Consider the following 19,567-nt stretch of genomic DNA (forward strand, 5'->3'; position numbering starts at 1 on the left):
AACTGATGGTGTGCTCTAAAACACCATGCAGCAAACTGTATTAGGCCAATTCATAGCTCACAAGCTGCTTTTATCTATGAAGCAGAGGGACAGAAACTTCATGATACATCCCAAAACTAGCAGTCCACACTCATCTACCTGAATCATAAGATACTAATGTAGCCTACAAAACTTCTTTGTTCCTTTGGACTGGTGCATGAGTTTTCACCTCAGTTCTCCCTGGACATCGCTGACTGGTTTGCTAAGGTCTTCATCCTGAACTGAACTGAACATGCCTACACCGGTCTCCCACAAGGATGAGGATGGAGCAGGATGAAAAACAGTGTGAAAAAGGTTTTTAGTAAAAAAATAACTTACTGTTGCTTTCCGGGGATTACACGTGTGCTATCAGGCTATAGACCCCCAGCCTGTTTGCTTGCTGCCTACAAATGCAGGGCTTTCTCAAAGGGCAAATTCAGGTAACATCTGGGACCATAAGTCTCACACCTAAATCTCTATTTTTTTATTATTATTTTTTTTTTTAAGTACTGGGACTTACTGTTTTTAAGGCTCAACTCTGAACAAGGTCTTCCACACAAAATTGTGCCAACTCTACTCTCCTGCCAGATATGTATAAAATCCTGTGGTAGACTAGAGCACCACTCAGTTTTCAAACAAGCTCCTGTGCTCGCAGCCATTGCCACAGACAAGGGGAACAAGTCTATGAGCTTGCAAAGTTGAGGCTGGAGCAGTGTATCTGAAAGATGGCAGAACAGCAGCTCTTTCCACCAGAGATGAGCACTGGCTACCTCCCACATCAGGAGGAAAAACAAGCATGAGGAAATACATGAATTCAATCAAATACTGTAGAGCAGCAACCTCTCCCTTTGCAGGCAGAAGCTATTCCAAGTTACCTGCTACGCTCGTAACTTCTATGATGAGGTGATATCCTTCCTCTGTCATAATCTGTCCGGTGCCGACTGCTTTCCTGCCTCCTCCTGTCAGGGCTCCGGCCTCGATCCCGCCGATCCCCGTGGTTATTGGACCGATGCCTGTCCCCATGGATGTGACTGTGCTCACGATGCCGGTGCTCATCGTAGTGCTTGTTCCTCTCTGGAGACCGTCGATCGCTTTGCGACTTCTCTCCCTGGTATTGGCCCGTGTGCCGAAAATGGGTGCTGCCACCACTGCTGTTGGTTGTGCTGCTCTGAAAAGAGCCAGAGTTGTGCTGGTAGCTGTTGAAGTTGGGTGGTGGGAATGACTGCTGCGAATACCCTGTGGAATACACAGGCTGGTAGCTGACCTGCTGTGGTATGACTGGCGGTGGGGGAGGATGTGGTACCGCCGGAGGGGGCATCATGTATGGAAACGTGCTTTGCCCAGTAGGAGTTGCTGGCACGGGGGCATTGCTAGGGGTTGGCACTGGTGGAGGAGCAGGAGGGAAGCACGGAGGCACCGGGAAGCTCTGCCTCATCTGATGGCTTGGAAACGGTGGCCTCATGGGACACTGGCTGATGGGATTCTGCGTGGAAGGGGGCACTGGAGGAGGATACGGCACAAAGTCTGGCCTGGGTGGCATGTAACCAGTGGCTGGAGGGTTTGAATAGGAGGTTGGAGGTGCAGTCTGCTGGTCATACTGGTATTGTACAGAGGGCTGCTGCGGGTGAATCTGCCGCAGGTTCTGAGGGCGGTAAGTCTGTGTGGAAGTTCTTGCTCCTGGTCCCCCCTGACCACGGGGACATCCTCGTCCGGAATGGAAAGACATGGCTCACCTTTAACAAGGAAAATAAAAGTCCACTGTCACACGAGTTTTGTGGGAGGCCCTTAGCACATTTGAAAGAACTGGTCCTGAAACACTGAAATTGTTTTCTGCAATTTCCTTTAACAGAAGTGGATGATGACCACCACCTTTCAGTGGGAACTGTGCATTCTTCAAAGTGCTAGTACAGGTCATGGTGGCCCTTGATTCCTCTAAACCTTTAATCCATGACGTTAGTCTGCTAGTAGTAATCCAGAACCCAAACTGGACCATGCTCTGGCTTAGGGTAATGTTTATTCTAATGCTTGATTGATATGACTGGCCATAGGTGCAAACATCTCTACTAACATGCACTGGATACTTTGATACAAAGCCTTCAGGTGCACTGCATCAAAGAAACCAGTCACTTAAACAACCCAGATCCCCCAGTGCAGACTCCTTTCTAGCACAGCACATTGTTCTAAACCAGGCAGAATGCCTTTTCTGATACCTAGTCACAAGCTACCTGATCCAACAAACCATGTATGTTTTAAATGAGTTATGTAGCAACTTACATTGAAAATTTGTGTCCCATGTTTAGTACAGAACCAAGTTCAATAGAAGTTTCACCATATTTTAAGGGAGCCAGATAAACGTTTGTGGGATGAGAATGTTACAGGTCACAGAAGACTCATGAGGTAGGCCATGCTGGTAGTCCAACTTCTTTGAAATAAATGGTTTCCAAAACTCCTCAGCTTTCTGTGAGACCCAGTTACTTTACCAGCAATTGCCAATGCTTCAAGTAGGCTGAAGTCTTGTTCAGAACTACACGTGTATTTAACACATTGTACACCGGGCAGCTTCTGGTGTACAAGCGGGAGAAGAGAAAAGAAATAAGGGGAGGAGAACACACCTCAGGGAGGAGGAACCAAGAGGACACAAAGCATCTCTCGGTACACACCACTGGTGTGGTGTTCATTCCCCCCCCCCCCTTCAGAGCACCCTGCACAAAGGCCAGAGTAAGTCAGAGTCCTGCGTTTACAGGAGGCAACCTTCTAAAGGCTCTCAAGAAGAAACATGATAAAGAAGTCTATATTTTCATTATTTTGCCTGGCAATAATACATTTTTTCCTTTTGCCACTGTTAATTCTAGTCCACTAGGAACTGAAGTAGCTTTGCTTAAGTTCTCAGGTCATGATCTTACATAGCCCAGCCCTGTGCCAGTATACTATTTTATATGCTTTGCTAGTGTTTACATATATCTTTTATTTAAACAGGCTGAACTAAACTTTTGTAACCTTAAAATAAAGCAGAAGCCGCTGCTGCAGTGTGCCTTAGCTTGCAGCATATTTCTTTTTAAAACATCAGGGCACTCAAACAAAAGGTCTTGCTCTCAGACATGGCTACAAGACCTCACCATCAGAGAGCCACACTGACCCCACTGCCGCAGCTTAGCGGCTTCAGAATGATAAAAACCCTGGGCGAAAAGACTAGAGAAAACCGTGTGAAATGCTGTTAAGCCCCCATGTTATTTATTTATTAAAGCTCCCTCCGCTGCAATTTTTGGTCGCGCTGTTTTCATTGAAGTACACTGGAAGGCGCCGAGGACAAGCCACCCGCGTCCCACCACTCGGGAGAACAAATCCATCCGGCTGGTGACAGCCGTCCCTTCGTTAAAACCCCTTCCCCTTGCACCCACGCCACATCCACCCCCTCCCCGGGCTCCGTGCATGAAGCCCCCAGCCCGGCCGCGCTCCTTCCCCGCTCCCCTCCCGGAGCTCGCCCCGGGACCCCCTCGCCCCCCGGCAGCGAGCCGAGCCCCCAGCCCACCTGCCGCCCCTCCGCCGAGCACAGCCCGGCCCGGCCCGCAGCGCCCCGGCTCCGGAAGAGGAAAGCAATGGGCGGGCAGGGAAGGGAAGGGAAGGAGGCAGGCGGGAGGGACGGAGCCATGGAGCACCGCCCTAAGGGGCCGGGCTCGCTGAGCCGCCATGAGCGGGGCCGGGGCGGCTGCTGGCCCCGCCGGGCGGCGGCTGCGGGCGTACACGGCCCTGCCGGTGCGGGTGGTGGAGGAGCACCAGGACGTGAGTGGGGCTGGGGGTGTGGGGGAGCCCCTCCGGAGGTGGGGGAGCCCGGGGAAGGGGAGCCCCAGCAGGACAGCGCAGCCAGCCCCAGGCGCCCCCTTAATAACAGCGTCACCTCGCTGCCCCTAAATGAAGTTTGGCACCCAGGTGGCTTCAGTTTCCTTCCCCATGCAGCCATTTCGGCACCTCTGTAAACAACTTGCAGCGTTTGCTTATAGTGGTATAAGCATAACTTTCATTACGCTTCTGGTTTGAGTTAGCTTAGCAAGGGCTATTCACGCTAAATACATGCTCTGTGTTCTCGCTATATGCATATACGTGCATGATCTGCCATGTGAAGCATACGAGACCTTTCATCACGAAGCACCCAAAGCTTTATATAGCCCATTTCTGGTGCTGATCGGTGGGAAGGTGTTGCTAGATGCATCGCGCTATGATTAATAGTCGCAGCTGGTGCGAAGGCAGTTTTGTTCTCAGCCCAAAGCAGGAGAAAGTTAGAGGTTTTAGGCTCTTCTCCCTTCCCCCATCCCTTCCTAATCTCACAGTTTATGCAAACAATGAGATGAAACTTGGATTTAAATCGCAAAAGTTGTAGGTTGTAAAGGTAGGCCAGATTATTGCCTTTTCCCAAAGATGTTACAGTCATGGAACAAGGGTACCCTTGTTATTTTTGACCTTGTTTTATTTACTGCATAAGGAGTGGGTAAACTGAGTAATTTATATCTAGACAGGTGAAATAGAGTCCAAATTTCTGGTGTTGGCCAAATTGTCCAGTTATATCCAGGCAGTGTTCAGGATTTGTGATCTTAATCGGTTGTATTCCTAAAAGGTAGCTCTGCTTCTGCTTTAGCATAGAGTAATTTTGTTGCCCAGTCCCTTTACAGCCTTCACCTTCCCTGGGTAGTAGGGCTGGGATTTGCAGCTCTGGCTGGATTTGTTCTGGTAGCTGGGGCAATGTAACTGTAACTGGGCAAAGCTTTACCTCTTGCAGTTCAGTGAGATGCACTGGGAACCAGCAATCAGTGTTTTCCATTCACCACCTGATGCTGTTGCACAGCAGTTACTTGTTATGCTATAAATTGAGGAGCTGAGGTGGTTCCTATTTCCTTATTAGCATGTACCTTTGAGTGAAGACCTTTGGTAGGGGGTGAGGCTAGGTACCTGGGAAAGGTAGTATATTGCAGTTATTAAGTTATATATGTATTAGGAATTAAATTCTTTATAAGCATGTGGACCTAAACATCAGCTAAAGTGTAAACAACGGTGGCATTAGTTTTCGCTCTGTATCAGTTAACTTCTAATATCTGAGTAATGAAGTGTTTTCATCTCTGCAGCACCCATACGTAATCAGTAAGTTCTATGGTATGGAAAAGGCAGCACAGGTGCCATGTTCTGCAGAAAGGGGAAGATAAGTTAGAAATGGAATAAAAGAAAAGCCTGGTCATTCAGTTGAATGATTAGTGAGATGAGCCACTGCAAAGAAGAATTTCTATGAATAAGGAGAGGATAGAGCTGTGATTTTCTAGCAGCTTCTCATCTATAGAGCTCTTAGGCTCAGTATTTGCAGCTCACGAGCAGCCTTGTTGCTGGAATTGTTTCCCCTTTGTATTGTTTTCTGTTTTCTCCTCCTTCCAATACATAACCCAAATTCTAAGAGAGTAAGAGTGAGACAAATGTTTTTGCTGATAAAGCTGTTGTGTTTATCATTTCAGGGGTTGCAGTAGAATTATTTTTGTTCCTGTTCTTTTAGGTGCTGCCTTTCATCTATCGTGCCATTGGTTCAAAGCATCTTCCTGCCAGTAACATTAGCTTTGTTCATCTTGACTCCCATCCAGACCTCCTTATCCCTGTGAATATGCCTGCAGACACTGTATTTGACAAAGAAGTGCTCTTTAGGTAAGTCCTACATACTGCATCAGAACACTTTAACTCCACTTCTTGCTGCATTTGGTTTGCAGACCTGTATGTGAAGTATGAACAAAAAATGTATAAATAATCCTTGAGCTGTATTCTTTTGTCTTTTCACTTTTATTCAGAACTAAATGATTTTGCGTGGAAGAAGTTATGTTTGTTTTATGAATGTGGTCAAACATTTATGTTACGTGTCCAGGAGGTGTAAGATGTATGAATTGACTTTGTTTAGTTGTTTAGTAATATATCATGTTATTAAACCAGATGGCTCCCCTGGCTAACAGGACAGCATTTTGAGTGGATGCTTTTCACCTGGAGAGCTGTGGTATTAGAACAGCTTTTCTCTCTTCATGCTGAAAAATTGACTGAGAGTAAAATAACATCTGCACTGACAAGATACAAATGTGAAGTTGAAAAAGTTAATTAAGACCAGTGTTTTTCCCCAATTTCTTGTGTAGGCAAAAAAACACACAATGATCTGTGTTCTTGTCTTTTTCTTCTTGTTTTAAAATAAATATTGATTGTTCCAGTATTATGGTGATACACAACAGTGACAAGAATGACATAAATAGTATATTAGCAATTGTATCACTCTGCCTATAGTCTGTATTTGTCGTTGTTGTTGGATGAATAAAAAGCCTTGTGGGCTGCATCATACACCCAAACGTTTTGTAGGTTTTGGTTGACTCACTTTCACTACTGAGGTTATATTTGAAGTCTACTTAGAGCAATTTACAATAAAACGCTCCCTTGAGCTCTGTTCAGAATAGCATTGATGATGCACTTTCTCTCTGTCAGATGTATCAATAGAGAGAAGGACAAGTCCACATAGTTGATAATCAAAGTACCATGCTAAAAGTGAAGCTGACTATACTTCCTAATAATTTTTTTTAGTTTTACTACAGACATTTTTGATTCTTCTTATAAATCAATATTTGTTGTTTTTCTTTTCTTGTTTTAATTTCTGATGATTTGCATGGGGGCTTTCAAGATGTGGAATGTATTTGCGCTGTTCTTGACCATGTTTTCCTTGCAAGAAAAGTAAGTATTATCCCTGGTCTTTCCTTCTTCATTACAGTGAATTAAGTATTGAGAACTGGATTATGCCCGCTGTTTATGCTGGCCATATTTCTCAAGTTCTGTGGCTTCACCCACCATGGGCTCAGCAGATCTCAGAGGGAAAACACAATTTTTTAGTTGGGAAAGACATATCAACAACTACAATCAGGTAAGTTGTCTGCTATCATATGTTGGTAATATAAAAGACATGTAGTTTTAATTGACCTTTTTTATATTTCTTGGATAAAAGTACTGATACATCTGTTTTTCGCAATGAAAAATACGATCTGTATTTGTGAGTTCTTTAGGACCTAATGTGACTATATGTTTTAATGGGTACAGTTTAAGATGTGCCTTGTAGTCTCTTTACTAATATGTAATTCAAGCTATTCCCCCTTGTGCATCACATGCTTCAACCTAACTAATTTCCGTAGCAGTCCTCTGTTAGATCCTCTTCTGTTTGTTGACATCTCTCATGTCCTGTGGGCCCAAACCTTGGCAGACTATGTACAATGTGACCTCACCAGTGCTGAACACAAAGAGAAAGAAGTCTCTTCTCTTGGCATTTTGGCTAGTACAGAGAAATTTTGTCTAGTACAGATAAATTAATGAGTAGCCTTCACTGTAGGGGTGTACAGCTTGGTCATGCGTAATTTGCTTCCTACTGTGACTGCCCAGTCCTCTGCCCAGTCCTCCTCTGTAGCACCTTGCTGGTCTGTGCCAACCTGCTACTGCCACATGGCGTTTTTCTGTCTCAGATGTGGGACCTTTCATTTCTCTTGAAATTAATGAGATGTTTGTAGGTTGTTCCTCTAGGCTGTCTACATCCCTCAGGAGGCCAACAATGGGGAACTAAACTTCTGCTGTTCATAAAATTATCTGTCTGTGGTTGATGGATGGTGGTACCCTGTAATTGGCAAGGTCTTAATACAAGTGAACAGAAATTCACTTCTTTCAAGGTTTTTTCAGTCTGAATTTGTTACGTAAGGCTTAATGTGCTGAAATATAGCTTGAAAATAATATTCTATACATTTCCAATCTAGGTGGAGTTTTTATTTTGATTATTTGTTGTTGTTTTTAAATTAAGTGGATATGTAGCTATTAATCCTTGTTACCTGCTCTCCTTACACCTAGAATAAGGAATCATATGTCAGAGGTAGAGAAAAGTTAAACACTAATTAATGCATAATATTTTACTTATAATAAAGTAAATTATATCCATGGGTTTCACAGCAGTTCTCAAATGTAACTAAAATAGTTTTTCTAAAGAAAAAAGGCAACCTAAGGCAAAACATCCAGTGCTTTGCAGCCTTATATGCTGTAACATCAACAGTATCTTGTTAAATTCTTGATGTAAGATATAATTGAATGTCAAACTAATCTTAGTAGCACATAATATAGAATATATCTTTCTCTACCTATTAGAAGCCTTGTAGGGCTATCAAAAAAATTCCAGAATTTTAATGTAGTGATTCAGCATTGAAGAGGTAAATATAATTTCCAGGTGTTTACATGGGAATTAAAATAAATAACTTTGTATATGCAGTTTTATTGGCTTTGTTACCCATCAAACATCTATTCATTTTTCTCAAGATGCCTTAAATGCATGTTTTTTTTGCTAAGTTCTTTGCAAAGTTTTGTATTAACTTCGAGTTGCTGTCAATTGTAGGGTTACAGGTACAGATGATTACTTTTTAAGTGATGGTCTTTATGTCCCTGCTGATCAGCTAGAAAACCAGAAGTCTTTAAATTTACATGTCGTTCTCATTAATCCTACGGAAACATCAAACAACCAGGAAGAAAACGGCGAAGTAATATCTGCTAAGAGACTGAAGCTAAATACAGATGACACAGCACACACTGTTGCTGCCTCTTCATCAGTGACTTTTGGTAACCTTGATCACAGCTCCTCAAATGTGAAGAACAAGGAAATACAAAATGCAAGTGCCCTGAACAGGGCAGAATGTTCATCTTCAAGCTCTCCCAGAGATGACGAATGCCCAATAAGGGAGGTTGCTAAAAATATCTGCCAAGTTCTTCAGAAAGGAGATGCATTTGTTTTAGACATTGACTTAGATTTTTTTTTCAGTTAAGAATCCATTCAAAGAAATGTACACACAGGTAAGCATGACAATGGAGAGTCCTCTTCATAGAAGAGTACTAGTCCTCCTAGTGCTTAGTGTCTATGGAGAAACTGTCATCTAATTTAAATTAGCAGATCAGCAGAATCATGATTAATGAATCACACTAATACTTGAAGAGAGACAGTTTAAGGGAGTGCATATTCCAAAGAAGTACAATAACCTAATAGAGCTAGGACCTTACATTTGAAATAGGTGTAGAGAAAACATTCAGGCTTAGAGTTAATGTGGCATGCTCCTGCTTGTTGTGTGGGCAATAAAAGCTGCTTGGATTTCCAAAGTTCATGTCCCAAGTACCCAAAGCAGGATTGATTAATCAGGGAGTGGTGTCAGACTGTATTTCTCACCCCTTCCAGTAGTATGCCACAATGGTACCCCGAGACTGCCTTTCCAAAAGATCTGGTGGCATTGATTATTCAGAGTGGTAACTCCTCTTGATGAGAGGCTGTGATTGATTTCCTTTGTCTGGACTGCTGAGTGTAACGATGAGCAAGCAGCTGTTTCTGATGTTGTGGCTCTGAGCTTAAGACTCTGCACCATATTCAATGTATAGCTTGTGGGCACAGAACTTACCTCACTTGTGTGATGTTGTAAATATGTAGACCTTCAGCTGTGTCAAGGAGTTAGGAGTTTTTCTTTATGTGAACAGGCTTTTTAGGAACTAACTCATCTGCCCTGAAAACTGAGTGCAGCATTTGGGCTTAAAAATTTACTGCAATGTTATGATTGTTTCTAGTGATTAAAACTCTTCTTAATGCTACTTTAACTTCAGTCTGTTCTGGAGAACACTGACATCTTTGAGTTTCAGCTAGAGTACTGCTTCCTTGTTCAGTGTATAGAAGTGAATGCAGTGTCCCTGACCTTTGTTAGTTTCTGACATCCAGTATTTACAATCCTGGTACCTTCAGAAAATAAGCAATCCCAATCATTCTGAATCACAGAAATGTAAGACAAAGTGGAAGCACCACAGGGGTCTTGTCATGTAAGAATACCCTCTTAGGGCTTACAATACATTCTTCATAAAGCCATAGAGGAGTCTTACTTGGTTTTGTTTATTTGGGGGTGGGGGCGGATTTTTTTTTCTTGTGCTGAGGTAAGTTCTCAGCTCTAGGAACCACTTTTGGAAGTGGAGTTGCACAGAGCACCCAGTATTACCTTTTTTGATAAGAATTTCATATGTGGTTAATATTTCTTAACTACGTTCCCTCTTCTGTAAAATACAGTAATTCTATCAGAAAATGTTGCTCAAGTTAACTATTGGAATATAAAAATCCAAGGAAAAGCTAAAAAGCAAGTATGTCTCACCAATTCAGAAGAGTATTCTCCTTCCACCAAAAACAAAAACAAAAAAACAAAACAAAACAAAAAAAAAAAAACCACCAAAACACTAAAATCCAAAACAGTGCACTAAAGATGCTTTACATTTTTGTAAAATTTATGGTCTCTTAGTCTACCCTTTCTTTCTCCTGAAAAATTCCTGTGTTCACCTTTTCAATGCTGTTAAGTAAATGAGATGTTTATTGTTTAAAGAAACTTGAATATTATCAAGGAGTAGGGCTGACAAGCCCCTGTTACTAGTGAACTACTTGTTCAACCAGCCTAAAACCTTTACCTGTGTGTTTTTCCTTTAAAATCCTACTTATTTATCAGTCTTATTCATCAATTTATTGGGACATCAGTTCAGCAAAATAGATACACAGCTTCAGAGACTGGTTAATTAACAGAACTTGTAAATATGTAATTTATACAGCTGTGTTACTGAAGTCAGGTTTAAAGCTCAGCTGTTTCAAAAATTCTTGGCTGAGGCTGTGAAGTAGTGCTCTCACAGCATCTTCCTCACCTGCATTTACAGGGAGTTGTCTGTGTTACTGGTGTAGAGAAGCTACCTTGAAGTGTGGGTGTTGTGTGTGTTTGTTTTTTGTTTTGTTTTTTTTTTAATACAGATGGCTTTGAAGTTCCTGGTTGTCATTTGATGAGACTAATATTCTCCCCTTTTTCTTTTTTGAAGACAGAGTATGAGCTCTTACAAGAGTTGTACAACTTCAAGAAGCCTCATAAAGATGCAACAGAGGTAAGGCATTTCCTTGTTGGATACATTATGTGGGAATGATTCTTTTGATTTATGCAGTAAAAATGAATTATGAGAAGGAAAGAACCTATGAAAGGTGCTTAATGAAGTGGTTTCCAATTAAGCTATGCAGCATGCTGAATACTAATCAGAAGTGTCTTAGGAATTTTTTTATGTTAAATATGTAACCATGTAAATATTTAGCATGAGAGTAAACACTAATTTCTGTAAACAAATGGTAATTGACAAGATAGAAATGAAAATACAGTAAGTCATCTGCAGTCTCTCAAGGTGCAATGTTTTTTTTCTCCCTTTAGGGTCTCCTTCTCCTTGCCCTAGTTGTTCTTCCTTGATAGTGAAAGTAGTGCTAAATGCCTAATTGATATTTTATGTATTTATTTAGACATGGAAGGGCTAGTATTGTGCCACTAGTGCTAAGTGCCTAATTGATATTTTATGTATTTATTTAGATGTGGAAGGGCTAGTATTGTGCCACTGCAGTGTACTTCTCTTTGTATGTGTTGGGTGTTTCTGAATCATGGAAACATACGCCTGCTGCAGCTGCCAAACGTTTATTTAGCCCTGAGCCTAAACCATGTAAAGAGTCATATTAGTGGTCATTATACCACATAATTTCTAAACAAGAGCATAGCTTTGCTTTTGTAATCATCTGAAGGCTTTTACAGATGATTATAAAAGAGAAATTTTACAGAGAGAGTCAATACATATAATAATCCGAGATTAATAAATCTTAATTTGTATGTATAAAGAAATGGAGATGTCAAATTGGTTTTCATGTTTCTTAGTCAATCTGCAAGACTGTGGTGAAAACAGGTACCTACTTAAAAGGTATGGAAATGTGGTAGGGGAAAAGGATTGTGATTAAGTTCACAATGTGATTTCAGGGCATGACACATGTATTTAAGAGCACAGATTTATTGGAGGCAATTGAAGTAGTTAGCAGAAAGTGAGTAGTAGGTACAGAACTTAATGTAAGACCAGATCTATGGATTGGTTTGTAGTGAGACAACTAACTTAAAGGGTCCAAATGCAGAAAACTAGAGAAATCAGAGTTTTTCCAGGACTCAAAAGTATTCTAGATGTCTTGTCTCTGAAAATCTGTTAGTTATTCCAAAGTACAACTAGATATGTATTTCTATCATAGTGCAAGGTAAGTTAATGGGGCTTCTGTTTTCCTCTTTTTTTTTTTTTTTTTTCCAATACAGATAGAGATTGGATATATCTTTAAGGTTAGTTACTGGTGCTGCACAGAAAGATGTCTTATTCATCCCTCAGAAACCTGAAGGTGTATTTCATGAATAGCTGATACCCTCAGCTGTTCGTAATTTAGCCTGAAGCTGACAACACTAGCCAAAAGAAGCAGCATCTGTTACATGGTAGTCAGCAGCATCCTAAGAGGAACAACTGTTCTTAATTCATAGCCATTTATACCAATGTGCTTTGTAATTTTTCTTCACGCAGCGCTGCACTGAGTCTCTTTTACAATAAATGTGCTAAACGTTGCTTTTCATTTGATATGCTATATAGGGCCTCCCTCTGCAAATATTTACATGCACAACTTGTATGCATGTGCATTTGTAGCCTTGCTTATTCCAAGAAGATTGCCTCTTCATGTATTATGAACATTTTAAGAAAGTGCATAAACTTTATAATAAAAAATAAATACAATTTATTTGCTCTTATGTTTGTTCTTTGTAAATTCTACCAGAATGTAGATGCAGCTTTTTATATGGTATAGGAAAGACAGAGCAAAGAGGTGTGTTTTTCTGAAGGTACCAGTTTCTGCAGGCATTCATTCTCATCATCTTGTAAAGGTGTTCTGTAGCAATAAACTTGTTGTTTGTTTCCCCACATACACTAGATCAATTAAGCCATGATTTAGCTAGGAAAATCATTCTTGCCTCTTTTTCCTAACATGTTTTTATCTGTGTATATTTAAAGGAAGGCTTGCTGGATTGTGTTGAAAACCGTGTTCATCAGCTAGAAGATCTGGAAGCAGCATTTGCAGATTTGTGTGACAATGATGATGAAGAAACCTTACAGAAGTGGGCTTCATATCCTGGGTAGGAGATCTCTAAATGGCTTAAAACCCTCCTGCCATTGGTTTATTCCCGTAGCCTTTGGAGAAGAATCTTCATGAACTGGTGACACAGTTAACAGTAAAGTGTTCTTCCTTATTCCCATCATATTGGAACTCTTCCCAGTCAGCTTATTAAGCTTAAGTAAGTTGAGATGACACAATTTCAGATAAGCCTGTTTTTGATTCCTTTAGATCAAGCTCTTTCCTGCTAATACTACTAGAATAATCTCCTCTTCTGAAAGACCTTTACCTTTCCCATACTAGTATGGGTAGGTTTTGATTTTTCTTGGATCTCATTACATTAGCACCTTCCTTTCCCTTATCTAAGATTCAGCTGTCTATCACCACCACCCCCCCCCCCCCCCCCCCCCCAAAAAAAAAAAGGCAATTTAGCAATTTACCAGTGCCAGTAAGGTTTCTTTCCTGCAACTGCTCCTTTCTTGGGAGCCTTTCTGGAGCACAGTAGACAAGGCTCTCGTTCCTGATCTATTGCAGAAGCAGTGCTGCAGGAGACCTCCAGATTTACCCTGGTGGATAGTCTTGAAAAGTGTCAGAACTGCAGACAAGGTCATAGCTCTGGAAGAAGTCTTCTATTAGAATAACTCTGAAGAGGGAAAAACAGTATGTACTATAAGGCTAGTAAGCAGAGTCAAAAGGATGTGATTTCAAATGAGTTTCCTGAAAAATATGTGATAGCTATCTGTATATTTCAGTTTTAAACGGAAGAATGCTTAACATACTGTTTTTCCTAAACTTTTTCTTAAGGCCAGGAATAATAACTATAATTTAGTCTGTGTAAGACATGTCTTAGATTTACACCTAAGAACTTAAGTGTTGGGTCTTCTTAAGTTCAGTTGTCCTTAATTTCTGTAATGCAGTTGTTTAGGAACTGATTAGCCCAGCACTTTGCTAACAGAAAATGCGGGAATCTGGATGGGATCTATGCAAGGCTACCAGATTTTCTTTGCTTTTAGAAGAGCAAGTCAGACAATGCAAAAGTTAAGTCTGTCTGCAGTGCCACATGGCGAACATTTTATAAGATCAGCCTTATAGAGGCTGATTTCTGCATGAACAGAATCACAGAATTTCTAGGTTGGAAGAGACCTCAAGATCATCGAGTCCAACCTCTACCTAACACTAACAATCCCCACTAAACCATATCCGTAAGCTCTACGTCTAAACATCTTTTAAAGACTTCCAGGGATGGTGACTCCACCACTTCCCTGGGCAGCCTGTTCCAATGCCTAACAACCCTTTCGGTAAAGAAGTTACCTTCAAGCAAAAGAACCTTCATGCAAATTTTGTCCTCTCTGGAGGGAAGCAAGTTTGGTGAAATTTTGTGATCGATGTGAGGCAGAACTCTCATAAAAAGCAACAAAATATTGGGGTTATACAGAAGGGCTGCTTTGGTGCTACAGAAGTCCTTGCTTTCTGTGGAAGAATGAGTGAAAGGCTGCGCACATGAGTGAGTGTCCACAAAACATGTCAGTGGCATCTGCTGTGCTTCTAAATAAATGTTTTAATCTGAAAAGAAACTGAGCAAAAGACCAAGTTTTCCCTTAATAGGAAGATTATTCATTTTTGCTGTCAAATACAGCAGTTACTGCCAGACTTCTGTAACAATCAATGCAAGTATATCAAGTTAATAAAACTTTTGAGTGACAACAGCTTCTCTCTAGGTCTGCCCTGAAAGAAAGGGGAAGAGGCCTTGCAGAATAGGTATGAATAGTAGGGTTTCCTGAGACCTAGGGAAACAGCAAAATAATACTGATACTCTCCATTTTTCTTAGGTACAAGATGACATGGGCAACATAACTTCTACTTTTTTCTTTTTTTTTTTTTTTTTTTTTAAACTTAGGTTAAATGATGTATCAGTTTCTAAGTTTTTACATAACACTTTTTTTGTTGTTTTTTTTTTTTTTTTACTGCAGAATGAAGCCCCTTGTTCAGCTAGTTCACAGTTTGAAAAGCAGGATGGAGAGCCCAGACTATGAAATGGTAGGTCACTGTATAAAGGAGCAGAAAATTGGTAATTTCCAAAACATATGTTCAACAGGGAGGGAAAAAGTTATGTTTAATTTTAGACTTGACTCCTTGATTCAGTACTTCTTGGGATTTTAATAGTTTTTTTAATGTTACTGCTTAGAGCAGCTTTTTTTAAAAGCTTCTGAATTTTTATTGAATTTTTATATGAATTTTATTGAAATTTTATATGAATTTTTATTCTGCTTGTCTATATTTTATATTGTCTATATATTTATGCAACATTAATATGATATTTAGGACACTCATGTCTCAAGCTGCTTCTTTTGAAATTAGTTTTCACTTCACCAGGGTCTGTCAATATACTTTATAGAACTTAAGGTACCTGCTTGTAAAAGATCAGGCCTGCCATCTTCAAGGACTGCAGCATGCTCTGAATTCATAGGAGAGGTACATTGCACTGGAGATAATGAAACAATCCATGTAAACTCAGGATTTTATTTTTTTTTGTTTGAGTACTAGCTGGGAATAAAAAACTTACTGTCTGAAGGTGTGTAAGTTACCTCTTGGGCTAGGGATAGCAATTTAGGGATTTCTTATATAGACAAGCCATATCAATACTTTGTTTGTATGACAAGTGAAAATCTGTTAATTACAAAATGAAAATATGTTTAATTTACATGTAGGTCCATCAGGCTGGTTTGACCTGTGATTATATGGAGCTTCCCCACCATGTTAGCACGGAAGAGGAGATTGAAGGCCTCATACAATCCACTAAAGTTCTACTGAAAAACATGCCTAAGCCCACACTTGTGACAATTGCTCGGTAAGATGTGTAGATTCTTTAAAACATTCAGACAGCTTTACAAAGCTAAATGATTCTATGAATATAACATTGGTTAATGTATCTTTTTTAAAAAAAATCCATCTTCCATTGGAAAACTTAGTGTACTGAAAATTGACATTTGAAAGCATTAATCATACGGCAGTGACAGTATACTGCTTAAGGGAAGGTTCTATGCTGATGGCCAGTTTTACTAGGCTTCAGAGTGGCCAGCACAGATTTCAACAAGCAGTGAAAACATGATGACTTAATGAGTTTCAGTGCAGTCTATATAAAGCCTATGATGAGGCCTTGCGTGTGTTACAGTGGATGGCTGTCACTGAGGTTCATATTACCTTTGCTACTTCTGTTAAGCAATTTAGAGTAAAGCTATCTTGATCAACCTTGCATGGGCTGAAATTATGCCTTCTCTACTCTTGTGCTAGGATTCATTACACTATTGGTAAGATCTGTTTTCAGTGAAATTTTTAATGGAAAAAATTTTGATTAGGTGGGACAGGTTTTCATCTAATAATCTGAAGGGTATTTATATTCTAGAAAGCTCTAATGACGTTTTGCGTAGGGTTAAAATTACTCTTCCAGGACTGTAAAGGAATTATTTGGGAGAACAGAATGGAGTTGGGGTCAATGTACTACCCTATCCTGGGAGAACTTAATTTGAAGACCACAGTGTAACTCTTAACTAATTATTGCAACTTACTCACTTGAAGAGTACCATGTGTGCCCTATAAGTACAGGCAGCAACACTAGGATCTGACATGAAATAGTTTGTGTCAACAACAAATACCTACAACAAAAGAAAGCTGTATTTTCTGTGCCAGCCACAGAATTGTTATGCACTTTTGCAGAGGAAATAGAGAATCTGACAGATCTAAAATACTAGAAGCGTAGCTCTTTTTTTTTTTTTTTTTACCAGCATCTGTTTGTGGTAAATATTGTTATCTCAGGAATTACACAGATTATTATTTTTTTAATTTTCCTACCCATTTTAACTAGTAGCAATTGAATTTTTCAATCTACCTTTCCACCAGTACTTTCCAACAGTACTAATCCAAATAATTGGATTATTTGCTTGAATTCTGATTGGCAACATGTTGTGTTAGAGTTGGAAGTCGTGTTTCTGATCATCTGTGGGCTTTCTGTTCAACTTCAGGCAAATTGCAGTTGTTGAAAGCAGAGAGGAAAAGCACAGTAGTATACTTTGAAGAGATACTGGGAGGCAGAACTTTTCATGCTTTGAAAGTAGCTTCAACACCCTGGATACAAAGCATTACAAGAATACAAATTAATTTATACTCCCTCATTGTTTTATTCAAATCTTTGTTACAGATCAAGTTTGGACGACTATTGCCCTTCTGAGCAGGTTGACATCATTCAAGAGAAGGTTCTCAATTTACTAGGTTTGGTGTATGGCACTCTGGATGTGCGCTTAGATTACTCAACCAACTCCTCTTTGTGACATTTCTTCATATATTGCTTTCCAATGCAGTAGATTAATTTAAATTGCGTATTTGCTGTGGTTGCAGGGGAAAAAACACACTTATTTCAGCAGATGGCACTAGAACCCAAGCTGACCAAGAGCTAGGTTTAAGTTGCACTGCTTTCAGTCAGCTGTATCTGAACTGTTACCCATTTCTTTTGATTGTTATTTTTACTGTCTTGCTTATTTTAAAAATTGGTTCAAAAGAAACTGTTTGTCCACAGAATGTACTTTCTCCACCTGATTTCTTGAAGTGTGTGTAAAAAAAAAAAAAAATATCTAAAAATAAATAGATTGCTTTTATAAACTTAAACTTTTTGGAGTTCAGTGAGTAACAGATGTGTTCCTGAGTTGCATTCTATTCTTTTAAGAGTTACCTCAGTAGTGCCAATAAGACCTTGCATTTGCATAGTGATCTTTCCTAAGTGCTGTACTTCAGCACTCCCCTCACATTTTCAAGAGCAGTTTATGGCTTCTGCCCATCCACAGAATATTATTTGTATTTATAATCTGCATTAATATTGTCTCTTTACCTTAGAGTATTTCTTTGGTGACTCGGATAATGTTCCTGAAATGCAGACATTGAATTTTTATTTTTAAAGATACTTTTTAATACATAAAAATAACATATGTGTGTGCATGCTTTTATTTACTGAATCCTGCAAGGAACTGAATTGATGTTTTCTTCAGGAAACAAAAATTTAACTTCACTGAAGTACAGAGCCTTCTGTACCAGGCTTTCACTCATTTCATTTCCCACTTGGAAAGTAAGTTTTAGAACTATTTAATATGCAAAGCAATCTAATTCTAGAGAAAACTGATACTTCAGGAACAACAACAACAATAACAAAAGAAGAGGATTGTTTTGGAAATGAAGCTGAAATGGGAAAGAAAATACCACCTAGATTATTGTGCTTTTTTTTGTGAATAAATTCTGCTTGTAACTTTTCTGAAATAGTTAATTCATAAGCACTAATAGTTTTGCTCTACAGTGACTTCATCTACTTTTACAGGTTTTTTGTACTATTTCTGTTGTTGACACAAATGACTAGATTGTGAATACTTAATAGAAGAAATATTTTAAAACAATAAGTTCCATGACTACAGCACCTTTTTTCTTTATGAGTTCTGTCACAAAGACGCCTCTAATCTTGGATCCAAGCTTCTTAGTACTTCATGAATTACAGAGCATATATATTGTGTACAGAAATAAAGTGGAGTAATTTCATGTACTGCTTGTGCAGAGAGGATTGTGTGTGTGTGTAAGAGATGCTCTTTGCTGGGCTTTGGGTAAGGTTGTAAAGAACTAAAAAAGCATTGAAATGTAGGTGCTGGGGTACATCCCTGCTACAGCATACTATGAGCCCCAGAGAGGTGCTGTAGCACAGTTCTGCCTGGGTGCCTGACACGATTCTTCCACAGGGTCCCCCAACAGAAGCAGCAGCACATTGGCCTGGGCTAGGCCCTGCCAACTATCAGCCTGGGGCTGCCTTGTGCCAGCTCCAGCAGGGTATAGCTGGGCCCAGCAGCCAAGATGCCAGTGCCTTGCCTTGGGGACAGCCTGGGGAAGAAAGGAGGGCACATGTATTTTGTATTTATTTTGGCCTCCAAAGAGCTTTTTCTGCCTCATTTTCTCCCCTCCATCCTGTAGAGGAGGGGCTGGATGGGCACCTGCCAGCCATCCCAGCTAGCCCACCACAATGCTCAGGCTTGCTGTAGGCTGTCTCTGAGCTTTTGAGCAGTCCTGTATTGCAGGATTGGGTGTGACCTATGGGAGTCGACTCAAGTTCTGAAACGGTTAAGATGGGTGCAAGCTGTAGCCCAGGTTGTTGGTAGTCATAACCTGGGGGAAGAATATAAACTCCACAAAACTGGTGTTCAGCGTGGTAAACATAACCAAGTTACAAGTGACACTTAGAAACCTTTTCCCTGAAATGATTAAAATGAACAAAATTAAGAACATAAGTATTGCCAAGCCTGATTAGATGTCTGTTGGAGGTTTTGTGCACTGATACTGCCTAGAAATAAATGGTGCCAAAGGTATCATATCTGTCAATAGCCAGCTACCTTTACTCCATGCAGAAAAATACTAATGAAAAAGCAAATCAGTTTTTCTTTAATTTCCAGAAAATAAAGTTATGTAGTCTTTCCATTTGCCTGTTCAGAAAGGTTGACTTCACAA

The 19,567-nt window shown here is 40.1% G+C and overlaps 2 protein-coding genes across 2 annotated transcripts in view; one reads left to right on the forward strand and one right to left on the reverse strand.

Annotated features, from left to right (window-relative positions):
- The window catches only part of DROSHA (drosha ribonuclease III), a 68,245-nt gene extending 64,653 nt beyond the window's left edge, over positions 1 to 3,592 (reverse strand). The window contains exons 1-2 of the mRNA XM_032182689.1: positions 3,548 to 3,592; positions 894 to 1,751 (exon numbers count right to left, since the gene is read on the reverse strand). Coding sequence (XP_032038580.1) covers positions 894 to 1,744 — 851 coding nt within the window. The 5' untranslated portion in view covers positions 1,745 to 1,751; positions 3,548 to 3,592. The remainder of the gene's footprint in view (positions 1 to 893; positions 1,752 to 3,547) is intronic.
- A 99-nt stretch (positions 3,593 to 3,691) lies between these two features.
- Positions 3,692 to 17,661, forward strand: C2H5orf22 (chromosome 2 C5orf22 homolog). Its single transcript, XM_032182956.1, is given in 10 exon segments — positions 3,692 to 3,798; positions 5,549 to 5,694; positions 6,788 to 6,937; positions 8,438 to 8,846; positions 8,848 to 8,889; positions 10,918 to 10,980; positions 12,940 to 13,061; positions 15,010 to 15,076; positions 15,748 to 15,887; positions 17,235 to 17,661. Coding segments are annotated over 10 exon segments (1,362 nt in total). The 5' UTR covers positions 3,692 to 3,705; the 3' UTR covers positions 17,365 to 17,661.
- The last annotated feature ends 1,906 nt before the right edge of the window (positions 17,662 to 19,567 follow it).

Source organism: Aythya fuligula, chromosome 2 (assembly GCF_009819795.1).
Source record: "Aythya fuligula isolate bAytFul2 chromosome 2, bAytFul2.pri, whole genome shotgun sequence".
Taxonomy (NCBI): domain Eukaryota; kingdom Metazoa; phylum Chordata; class Aves; order Anseriformes; family Anatidae; genus Aythya; species Aythya fuligula.